Raw genomic sequence first — 12269 nt, forward strand, 5'->3', positions numbered from 1 at the left:
AGTTTTACAAAAGTCAGGCAGAGTTTAAAACCCAGGGTTTGGGGCATAGCCTTGAAGAAGAGAAATTAAAGCCTCCAGGAAACGAAGAGGCACTTAAGAGATGTGCGCGCGCGCATCAAGGATGCCCCAACCATGAAAGGAGGAGGGGCAGCCGCAGCAGAATACATACAAATTGTATGCAGGGAAGTAACAAATGAAAATAAAATACATTCACTACAAAAACAACAACTTGGTTGAGAAGGAACTGTCGGTACAGTGGGTCCACCCTGCATAATATACATCATAGGTCGGCTTGGAAGGATTAGATTGCTATCAGTAAACACCGGGAAATGTTGATTTCACGGCATGCACATAGATTTTTAAAAAAATATTCCCATTGCTAGTAATCAAACTGCACAGCTGGGCAAAGATAAACATTGCTTGAAAACTGAAGCGTTTGTCAACATCACGTCAGAATACACAAACCAAATAGCCGGACATCAATGTGTGTTTTAACTGTAACAAAGCTTTAAACTTTTTGAATCTCAGCATCTACTGGCATGAATGGTCTGACCTCCCCACAATTTCCTACAGCAGCCAACATTTGAACCAATAAAAATGGGGAAAAAATTAGAAACCACCATCAAAATTACCCACTGAAATGATCCTGCCAAGCCTAAATGTAATGATGCTTGGGTCACACCAGCCATAGGTTTTGGACATGAGAGTGTACAGGGTGAAGGGACAGACCCTGCTATCTCAAGTCTCCAGCTAGAGTTTTTTGGGCACACATGAGGTAAAAAAGGCTGTTTTAATCCTAGGAAACATTAATGTGGGAAGAATTTGGGGCAGGGAGCTTCGAATCAGCTTTAGTAGCTCACTCCCTGTTGGAAGTCACTAAATTAGACAGTTAGCTTAAACATACATAGCTTTGTGCTCCAATTTATTTCCTTTTCCTAGGATTTCGCACAGATACTTAAGTTTGTCGCTGTAGAAGTTGTTTAAAATCCCTCCATCAGAATTTTACAACATAACCAGGCTGCCTTTGAGCATTTGAGACTATTTAGTGTTTAGGGCATTCAATTTTTCCTCTTACCACTTGGGTCATTTTATGGCAGAGCTTCTTGTGTGCTGCTGTGAGCATGGCCAGGGCTCCTGCCGCTGCATTCTGGACCTTCACGTCATCCTCGCCACACAGTAACACGATCAGCTTGAGTCGGTCGTTTCCATCGGCCACAAATCTCTCTTGAACCTCAACAGAACGAAATGCAAAAATGGGGAGTGAGTTGCAAGGCTTATGGGATTCATACTGGAGTGGCAGTTTCACAAACTGTCGGATATCAATACGTACTAGAAAACATGTATTAAAGTATCTAGTACAGGGGTCGGCACCCTTTCAGAAATGGTGTGCCGAGTCTTCATTCATTCACTCTAATTTAAGGTTTTGCATGCCAGAAATATATTTTAACGTTTTTAGAAGGTCTCTAAGTCTATAATATATAACTAAATAATTGTTGTATGTAAAGTAAACAAGGTTTTAAAAATGTTTAAGAAGCATCTTTTCAAATTAAATTAAAATGCAGAGCCCCCGGACCGGTGGCCAGGACCCGGGCAGTGTGAGTGCCACTGAAAATCAGCTTGCATGCTGAACCATAGGTTGCCTACCCCTGATCTAGGAACTGCCATATTACACCAGACGAGTGGTCCATTGAAGTCTGGTATCCTGTCTCAAACAGTGGCCAGCTCCAGATGTTTCAGAGGAAGGTGGCAGGAGCCCCACGGTGGGAAAATGTGGGATAACCTGTTCCCCAGTAAGTGTCAGCTTAATCCCTAAGAGAGTCTTGTTTAAGCCTCGATGCAAGATGGTTTAGATTCTTTCCAAAACATTTCCCAGCATTAACTACTTTAGCTCTAGATATTCTTGTTACCCATCTAAAGAGCCAATCCCTCTTTGACTCTTTCCAAGTTCCTGGCCTCCCCCATTCTGTGGCAATGAGTTCCACAATCTAATTACATGCTAAGCAAAAAAGTTTGAGATTTGAATTCGACACCTGTCAGTTTCACTGAATGTCCTTGTTCTTATATTAGGAGACCAGAAGTTCCTAATCGACCTTCTCAATGCCATTCAAAAAGCAGTGCATCAAGCCGTGCTGCACGCGGCCCAATGGTTACCTCTTTGTTGACAACCAGGTTGCACATGCACTCTGTAGCTGCCTGGCGGAGTTGGTCGTGGTTCTCAAACATGTAGTTCTCGATGTCTGGTAGGGCTTTCTCTTTGATGATCTTCAGCCTGAATTAAGGGCAGCAAAAAGATATGGTCACAGCATGTGCTACAATGTGCTTGCCATGAAATATTAGCCAGCAGGCAAAGTAGGCAGGGAAAGCCTTTAAAAACAAGCCGTCTCCATCTAAGCCCTGAAACTTTTTATCACTAATTTAAAAAGTAATTCCTTCAGCCACCCCTTCATAAGAACAGTTATACAGGGTCAGACCAAAGGTCCAGCTAGGTCGGTATCCTGTCTTCTGACAGTGGCCAATGCCAGGTGCCCCAGAGGGAATGGACAGAACAGGTGATCCATCCCCTATGGTCCATTTCGAGCTTCTGGCAAACAGAGGCTAGGGACACCATCCCTGCCCAGCCTGGATAAGAAACATTGATGGACCTATCCTCCATTAATTTAATTTATCTACCCCTTCCTTCTTCTAACAGGAATCATTGTCAGGTCACTTCAGTGCCAATCATGCAGGAAGATTTATCTTGATTACATATTGTTCTAGTAGTGTAACATCTTCTGATCTTTAGCTGTGGGTAAACAGTCAGAACCCTATTTTCTTTCTATTACTTTCCACCTTGTTAATGCCCTGTGTTTAGAGATGTAATGTGTCTTCGTGAAAAATGCTCCATGCTGCGTAGGATTGGAGTTCAAAGTCCGCTTTGCAGAGCTGGAGAGGAAACTACTGTAGCTGTTCATCAGAGACTATCCTGAAGTTCTGTGTGAGTTCATATTAAACAAATAAAATTAAAACTGTAGATCTCAGCAATTGCTCATCTTCCCAATAAAATTAACAAGCTAATGCAAAGACAAGCCAATATTGGGGCAAATGATTGACTGATCAGGCACTGGGATAGGACATCCTCTTCAGGATGGGAGAGAAGTGTAGGGTATTCCTTATAATCAGGGCTTCTGTTTTTCAGGGTTTATTTTTAGTAATTTGAGTTTTATGTAGATGTCCAAATATCAGTGGTTTTCAGGGCTCTCTTGGATAATGAGAAGATTTTTTTCAGTGCTTCCCAAAATTCTTGTGTAACTAGGACTTACTTTAATTTTTATTATATGTATAAAAATGACTTACATGTTAGTTTAAGCTTTGTATCTGTGTTATTGAACCCCAGTATAGCATTGATTGCGTGTGTTCACTAGTTCACTTTAACATAGTACCGTTTCAAATGTTAAAGCACACTAAGGAACCTTTAGCGTGAACCAGCAGGGTCTGCATGGATCAATTAATGCACAACACCTTCGTGCGCTTTAGAAATCAGACCCCCATAGTCCTCATTACTGCTCTGTGTAGATGAGCCCTTCGATACAAACCAGGGAGCAGGAACATAGCCTATATAAATAGACTGCACTGGGAAAGAAGTAACGTCAACATGAATTGACTCATCTTTTCCGGTGTTTATTAGATAGACTCCACTTGGGGTTTATTGGCTAAAACCTAAAATCGGAAGCCCTACTTCTAATTGATTTTTTTTTTCCCTGAACTTTGCCAGTTGACCATGAAAGCGCATTCAGAAGGGAGCAGGTGCTTGCCACATCAGTTTGCCCTGACAGAAGCCTGATCTGCAGATCCCTTAGTTTATTTTAAGGATTTTTGGTTTTCAACCTGTTCTATTCCATGCAGCTACACATCATGCAAACACACCCTTAAGTGAAGAAGTATGGATACACTTGTGTTCCGTTGTCCTGGCCTTTCCTTCAGATACACAAGTATGTCTCCATGTTCTTGCTGCTCCACTTACACCTCCCCTAATCTTAAAGGAACAGTACTTCAGACTTCTCCTTTCCTTCTCGAAATAAATTCAACCACAAAAACAAAAGGTTGGGGTAGCAGGAGGATGGTGAGACCTGTTGTGATCATTGGGCCTACACATTTACCTTAATTTTGAGCTCAACTGTGAGAAAGTTCATAAAGTGTGACAATAACCTGTAACAATAAATGTTGACAGAAAAAAGTGCGAAACGCAGACAAAAACGAGATTAGGGCAAACCCAAAGGCCCCCTGCTAGAACATGGGAGCATGTTAAGATCATTCCTGGTAAGTGAGAAAAGTGGGAGATCAGAAATCAATAAACCAAAATTGATGTGTCGAAAGTTAGGCCTAATTGGTGAACAGAATAACGAGAGGGAGGCTATTCTGCCAGCCACTCCCTTTTGGGATTCTTTAAAAAAAAAAAAAGAAAAGATTTTGGAGGAGAAGTTAGCCGAGATGGATGGACGGAAAAGGAAAAGAGAACAAGGGATGGTGTTAAAATTAATCCCTTATTTAATACTTCCCATTTCAAATGCTTTAACTGCTTTTCTTTCTTTTCTGTATCTTTAACAACAGGTTAAAAGAACATTTACTGATGTGTTTGTCATGGTACTAAGCAAGCTGACTTCTCGGTATACCAAACAGTTTAAAACTGTTTAATGTTGGACAGTGACAGGGTCACATCTTTGTCTCTTTGGGTCAACACATTCCATCTATGTTAATACAACAGACCACTGATTGTTTACTGATGTGTTTGTCATGGTACTAAGCAAGATGACGTCTTGGTATACCAAACAGTTTAAAACTGTTTAATGTTGGACAGCAACACGGTCACATCTTTGACTCTTTGGGTCAACACATTCCATCTATGTTAATACAACAGACCACTAATTGTTTTAACGTAGGCCGTAGAGTGTCAGAGGGCTAGAAATTTTGGCCACTGGTGACCAACAGCTGCAAGGATCTACATCTATTTAAAAAGTTCCCTGGAGATTGGATGGCTCATGGGATTATTAAACTGCAAAGGATTATTTGAAGTGGTGGATAACCCAGGTATATTGACCGAACATGCCATGAGAATTAGAGTGAGACATTAAACAGAATTCACCTTCTGCTGGTCTCATGTTGCTACTTAATGAAGGCATTGTGCCACAGTAGGAATCCAGCTCCTGGGATGGAACTGACTAGAGCTGGGTGAAAAAATTTCACCAAGATTTTCACATGAAAAGTGGCTTTGAGTAATTTAACTTTTTTTAAAAAATTATATTCATATTTTTCAGTTTTCAAAGAAAAACAATTTTTTAGCTTTTCAACAAAAACTCAAATTTCCATAAAAAAAATTTTTTTTGATGAAGGTTAAACATTTTAATGGGGGGAAAAAAAATCTTTGAACATTTCACTAACCGACCACCAAGTCATTGGTCTGAGAGAGCCATTTTCTGAGCGATACCGATGTAACCTGAAAGGAGAGTCTGCTTTATCAGGACTTTCTTAAACCATTTCACAATCTGATTAAGTGGCAGTATGGGGGAAAAGGTGACAAAACCATTGTAACTTACCTGAGTTTGTCACTTCTTCCTGACAAGTTAGTGAGACCTAATAGAGCCTCATAATTCTGCAGCCCATCTCTCTCTGTATTCAACAAGCTGACCAGCGGCCGGACCACCTCATACACCTAAGAGTAGGGAATATAGGATTGTCACTTTGGTTTCTGGATCTCTGTCCGTTTCCATTGGTTTATCACAAAAATACCTCAAAGGAAAATTACATTTACTTACCCTCTCTCCTGGGAATGCTATGTCTGGATTGGAAATGGCAGCAATTTTGGCTAGAGCATGAGAAGCCTTCACTTTGCCGACATCTGTGCCTTCTAGTGCCAGAGGTATCAGGGCCTATTATACACAGCAAAGAACGGAGGCTTATGAAAAGATTTACAGTATTGTCTTTATTTTACTCGAGTTTATTACAGAACAGCCTCTGGAAGAGTCAAGTTTTGTCCAAATAAACTCTGAATTACAGAGCACATCGGGTCTCATGTTTCTGTGTTGTCAAATACCCACACACGAGCCCACAGACTACTTCAGTTGCTATCAACTACTATCATTGCTTCACTGGTGGCCTGCATGGGGCATGACTGAAGGGTCAGTGTTGCAGGAGCCCACTTCAAAGGACAACTTCTCTTGCGCAGTAGAACAGGATTCCTGGCTGATGCAGGAGCCAGCCGATATTAGAGGAAATCGTTCCTGAAGTGCCTGGTAGAGGCACCACCTTCTGGAGTTTATAGCACAGCACAGCATCAGCGAATGCCAACGTGCTCAACCTGTGATTGGACCCCATCAAGCATTGCTTTAGGAAATGTCATCTCTTAAGAGGACACAAGAAAACAAAAACCCCATCTCATCCAGCAAATCTGCTAGTGGTGCACTAAACGAGGCAGCAGATATTTGAATCCTGGATCACTTCTGTTTGTTTGGGGAGGGTATGTATGTATATATTTAAAATATCGGGGAAAGTGGCCTTCCTTTGAAGAAAGGCTGGTCTTGCAAAAAACAACAGTTACTAACCTTTCCATAACTTTGTTCATCAAGTTTGTTGCACATGTGCATTCCATTGTAGGTGCACTCCAGTGGTACCTGTCAGGGTGGCCCAAGTGCCCTCTGCTGCCTTGGACACAGGCATAAAGGGCTGAGCTGCCCCGAAGCCCCTCAGTTCCTTCCTACTGGAAAGTCTCAGAGAAGGGAAGGAGGGCAGGTTGTGAAATGGACATGTGCAACACATCCTGAACAGCAGTTACAGTTTTTCCAGTGACTGCACGTGTCCCATTCCACTGTAGGTGACTCACAGGCAGTTCCATCTGGAGGTGGGTTTGGAGTCTGTTTGAACAGGGACCGGAAGACCACTCATCCAAATTTAACATGGTCTCGAGATTGTTGAGAGATTGCCTCTTGCTACGCTGGTGCATGACATGATGACCAGTTGCCGCTTTGCAAACGTTCAATATGGACGTGCTAGCCAGAAAAGCCGCAGAGGTCACTGGGACCTAATTGAACGACTCAACACTATTTGGTGGCTTCATGGTAGCCAACTGGTTACACAGTTGAATACAACTGTGTATCCATGACGAAATCCTTGGCATGGAAACAGGACTGCCCTTCATTCTGTCCACAAATGCAATGAACGGTTGAGAGGAAGACCTGAAAGGTTTAGTCCATTCCAGATAAAACACTGAAGATCTAACATACAAAGCATGTCATCTCTCCTTCCCTTTATTACCATGAGGTTTTGGGAAGACAGTCGGTAAGAAAATTGCATACTTAATAGGAAAAATGGAGACCACTTTTGTAAGAAAACTTGGATGAGGACAAAGGTAGGCTTTGTCTGCATAAAAATCCATATATGGAGGATCAGATATTAGAGCCCTCAACTCCCCCACTCTCCTGGCTGATGTAATGGCTACTAAAAACGTTACCTTCATTAAAAGGTGCAACAGAGCAAGTCACTAGGACTCAAGGCGGTGCAGGGGACTCATCAGCTTTGTTCAGACTAGACTGAGGTTCCATGGTGGAATAGGGCTCTGTACCTGCAGGAACAGTCTGTCCAATCCCTTTAAAAATCTTATGGCCATCGGGTTGGAACAGACAGAACGGTTCTCTGCATGTGGGTGCAATGCTGATATAGCCCTCAGGTATATTCTGATAGGCTAATCGCCAGTCCTTGTTGTTTCAAGGACAGAAGAGAGAGTCCAGCATGTGCTGAATAGAAGCAAGAACAGGGAAAATCCCTTTCAGTTTGGACCAGATGGAAAATCTCTTCTATTTAGCCAGGCAAATACTTCCAGTTGGTTGTTTCCTATTATTCAGCAGCACATCCTGAACTTCTCTGGAGCAAGTCTCCTTTGCTGAAGTTTACTACAAAGCCTCCAGGCCACAATATTGGGGTGGAGGAGGCAGCCGTGATTCTGTGTGTGAAGTGGAAGTGATGTCGGGGGGGCTCATTAAGAGGTCCAAGGGCACCACTGGCATAAGGGAAACACTCTCCAACAGTTGTGTGCTGGAGCACAAGACACCTACAGTGGAACAGACACTTGCAATCACTCCAAGAAGAATTTAGTTTTCCTGCATGCTCAAGTTAAAAACCATAACCAGGAGGTCCACTTTCCCTTTTATCAAGGGGTTAAGGTTTCAGATCATTAGCAATGTGTATAATTAGTTTGGGCACCCCATGGCTTGTGTTATATGATGACAGTTCCCCACATATGCAAATCCAGATGGCTTGGATTGCTAATTGTGAGCATCTGTTTCAGAATATTCTAAAGGTGTAATGATAATCAGTTACCTTTCCACCACCTTGAGCTACAATGGTACCACGGTCCTTGGGATCCTCACACAAGGCAAGGAATACCCTGCAAAAAAACAACAACAACAACAGCATTGCTCAGTTAAACCGATCTGCAAAGAGACTCCATCCCACCTGCTCACCCTGGTATGATGTGAGTGGCTGATATTCAGTGAATAGTACTAAATTCAGCAGGTATATTCACCAGTAATACCTAAGTTTTAATATAGTGCAATAACACTTAGGTTTGATATGAGGAAAACCTTTTTCACTAGGAGGATGGTGAAGCACTGGAATAGTTTACCTAGGGAGGTGGTGGACTCCTTCGTTAGAGGTTTTTAAAATCAGGTTTGACAAAGCCTTGGCTGGGATGATTTAGCTGGTGTTGCTCCTGCTTTGAGCAGAGGGTTGGACTAGATACCTCCTGTGGTCCCTTCCAACCCTGATATTCTACGATTCTATCACCTCAGTCAGAGAACTGTAACAGCTTCGATCCTCTTCAATTCCTCCCTGTTCCATTAGATTTGTATAAAGTTTTGTAAGATTAGCAATTCAAACTGCAGCCTAGTGGTAGATCGGCAATTAGTTTTAGGACCAACATTTAGATGTTTGTAAAAAACTCATTTTCCTCTGCTGCCACCTTTAGCTTTTATTAGCCGACCTCACTGGTGGGAATCCACAGCACGCAGTTTTCTTTTGACAGAATGTAAATTGCGCTTTGCGCCAAGAGCTTTAATGTGGCTCAATGGTTAATACATTTGCAACCAAACCAGTTTATTCTGTGACTTGGAAGTTTAAGCCACTTGGGCTTTAAACAGAGCTGTAAAATGCAGTGGAGCCCCCACATTAGCTTTTCAGTGAAGGTTTTCTCATGTAAGACCATCTACAGTAATTACCCAAAGAGCTGCCTCAGTGCTAGATATGCTGCTTCTGCACCTCAGTGTGTGTTTGAGTGAGGCAGGTATACCTGGCTAGCAGCTCCTTGGTCTGGTCCGTTAAGATGGCACTATCAGCCTTCACCATACAGGCCAGGGCTGAAATGACACCAGCTTTCAGCAGCCGTTTCACTCGCTTCAAAACAAAGTCCTTCTTGTCCTGAAAGGGGCATTAAAAAAGAATGAGCAGGGCTCCCATCAGCATCTGTACAGCTACCACCCCACATACTTAGGGCTTGTCTGCCCAAGCCGTTACTGCAGAGAAAGCTGGACTGTGCAGTTTGGCCCCGCAGTACTGTCCTGTAGGGACGCTGGCGCTGGGCACTAAGAGTTCTGCAGTATGCAGTAACTACTCTCGGTTTCCAACGGAGGTATAGCGCTGCTCTCGCTAGAGCTTTGACTGACCGGCACCCATGTCCACACGGGATGTTACTGTGGGGACAAGCTGCTGTAGTGGACATTCGTGCCCCGGCTTGCTGCCTGGTAAGATCCCGTCTCCTCAGGTAGGCAGGCAGCAGGACTCTAATGGACTGGGACTCAGGAGACCTTGTTGCAGGTCCCATCTCTCCCACTGACCTGCCTCATGACCTGGGGCGAATCGCTTTCCTGTTCCTCAGTTTCCCCTGCCCTTTGTTTTATGTGTTTAGTTTGTAAATTCTTCAGGATAAGAACTGACTTTATGGATGTACAGCCTCTAGCACAATGGGGGTCCAGTCTCATTTGAGGCCTTGAGGCATCTCTATAATGAAAAAAGCACTGCTTAAACTTTAAATATTCTGTATCTTCCTTTAGTCCCCGGGACCTACAGCTCAACGTGTAAAAACCTGAACTGCAGGAGATGTGCAACGTCAGTATGTGGAGTCCATAGCTAAGCCGTCCCTTGAAGCAGCTGGGGATACAGCACTTCTCAGGAGGGCTGTTTTGGGGTTCTGGAATCCCCACCATCTGAGGAAAAGTAATAGGGGGTCGGTGGTCCTGGCAATAACCAACCTACCTTGGGGTGCTCCTCTGGCACATGCTGTTTGGAAAACTGCGCCAGCTGCACAAGCTCTGGGACCAGTTCTTTGACATCATAACTGTTGGTACAGTTCACCAGCGTGGAAGCCACAGAGTACAGGATAGTCTTGTCACTTGTCTACACAATAAATGGAAACATTGAACTGGACTGGGATGTTGAGGGGACCACTGGTAGTGTGGCGTAGCGGGTGGAGAAGAGTGTGGGGTTTAGGACTCTGTTTAGGATTCTGTTCTGGGTTTTATAGTGCAGCTTTGGGCAAGTTACTTGACATCTTTGCACTTCATTATCACCATGTTAAGGATGTATAGATATAAGCTATGCTGCAAGAGGTAAGTGACACACGGAGCACTCCAAAGGAAGATACTGTTCAGCTGGTGGATGACTTATCAGCCTGGTGAGACATTAAGAGGCATCATATCAATTTGTGAATGATGGTAATAAACACCCCCTCACTTTGTCACCTTCAAGGTTGCCCATCATGATTATCAACCCAAGCAATATTTGCAAGGCTGGAGGCAGAAGATGGCATTATTTTAGCTTGGCAAGGGGCTGTGGAGAGGAGACACTACCTTCGCTAATTCAAACATGGCTTCCAGGGCTGGCTTATCTTCCACAAAGTCATCTTTCACATCTGCATCCAGGGTTAGGTATGCCAGACCTTCCACAGCCCACTTCCTGGTGCGGATGTCAATGCTGGTATTGCACAGCCACCTGAACGAGACAAAATCTCCATGAGAACAGATTTACAAGAGAGGAAGAGGCAAAACCCCTAAGAGTGCTGGAGAACTGTGCTTTATTTTTAATGGCGTCTTCAGACCCCATGCAGCAGACTCTGGAAACCATAGATCCTAATGGTGAAAGTTATCTTTGGATACCAAGTTCCTCTAGGGAAGCTGGGTGGTGGTGGTGTACTTATGCATTTTATAAGAGAGACCTATAATATATTATACCTTTTAGACAATAGGATTATTTTCTTAGGTTTCTTAGCTGGTGAGTGAGTAACCAGATGGATTTTGATGCTAGCAAAAGTGAACTAGGGACGGGCAAAAAGAAAATGAGGTATAAGAGTTCTAGGCATGGATACCTAAATGTTTCCAGAAATGCTAGAAACCTCTGTTCAATATCATCTAGATGTTATCAGTGACTCAGTGTTAGACAACTCTTTAGTCAACTGAGGGAAAGTACTATGTATCTGAGGACCTCTCCAGTAGAGAGGGTACTGAAAAATATTTTGGAAAGAAAGGAGTGGAACACAAGTAACAGGTGAAGAATTCCAAGAGCACCTTTCAGTTCTGCTTACTTTCGACACTGTTTTGCCAGCTTTTCTGTGGATCCCTCAGCAAATTGTCGCAGGCCATAGTCAGTGCCTCCGGCTGATCCCAGCTTGCAAAGACCCTGAGAAAGAGATTGAAAGGACACTATGTAGCTAGATACAGGAATAGGTAACATTCTCAGAAGTCCAGCTGAAATTTAAGAGAAAGGTAATAATTGTCTTCCACGTTAAGTGATACAGATTACAGTAAAGTTCTGTATTGCTTTAAGCAGGTTTTCCATTTATATTTTTGAAGCCCTGACTCCATTCACTCTCTATTATATGAATGAAAATACTTTAGTCCCCATGCACAAGCCCTAAAATAAATTTGACACAGTGGTTCTACTTTATATAGCAGTCACTGCTATTCCTCATGGAGAGGAATCCAAGATGGCAGACACAAGGAGAATGAGAATCTTGTTGCATTACAAAGCTTGTTCTCCGCTGATACCTGCAAGCTGCCATGCCCTCCTCCTTCCCCAAACTCTTTAGAGGAGGAACGCGAGTGCAAGCTCTTATGGATAGTACCCTGGCTGAGCAGCGGATGCTACTACTTTGCAGTATTGCAAACCTAGATTGAATCCAGAGGCAGAGTTCTTCCTAGGACAGGATGATAAAGTGTTGGCAGGTAGCAGAGCAGGCTGAGGGCTGAAAGCTT

At 43.2% G+C, this 12269-nt stretch overlaps 1 protein-coding gene across 1 annotated transcript in view; it reads right to left on the reverse strand.

The window, feature by feature from the left end:
- UNC45B (unc-45 myosin chaperone B) overlaps positions 1-12269 on the reverse strand; it is a 32994-nt gene that overhangs the window by 1470 nt on the left and 19255 nt on the right. The window contains exons 11-19 of the mRNA XM_030537001.1: positions 11600-11694; positions 10869-11010; positions 10276-10416; positions 9314-9441; positions 8347-8413; positions 5790-5903; positions 5571-5686; positions 2152-2269; positions 1076-1231 (exon numbers count right to left, since the gene is read on the reverse strand). Of these exons, the coding sequence (XP_030392861.1) occupies positions 1076-1231; positions 2152-2269; positions 5571-5686; positions 5790-5903; positions 8347-8413; positions 9314-9441; positions 10276-10416; positions 10869-11010; positions 11600-11694 (1077 nt within the window). The remainder of the gene's footprint in view (positions 1-1075; positions 1232-2151; positions 2270-5570; positions 5687-5789; positions 5904-8346; positions 8414-9313; positions 9442-10275; positions 10417-10868; positions 11011-11599; positions 11695-12269) is intronic.

This window comes from Gopherus evgoodei, chromosome 17 (assembly GCF_007399415.2).
Source record: "Gopherus evgoodei ecotype Sinaloan lineage chromosome 17, rGopEvg1_v1.p, whole genome shotgun sequence".
In the NCBI taxonomy this organism is placed as follows: domain Eukaryota; kingdom Metazoa; phylum Chordata; order Testudines; family Testudinidae; genus Gopherus; species Gopherus evgoodei.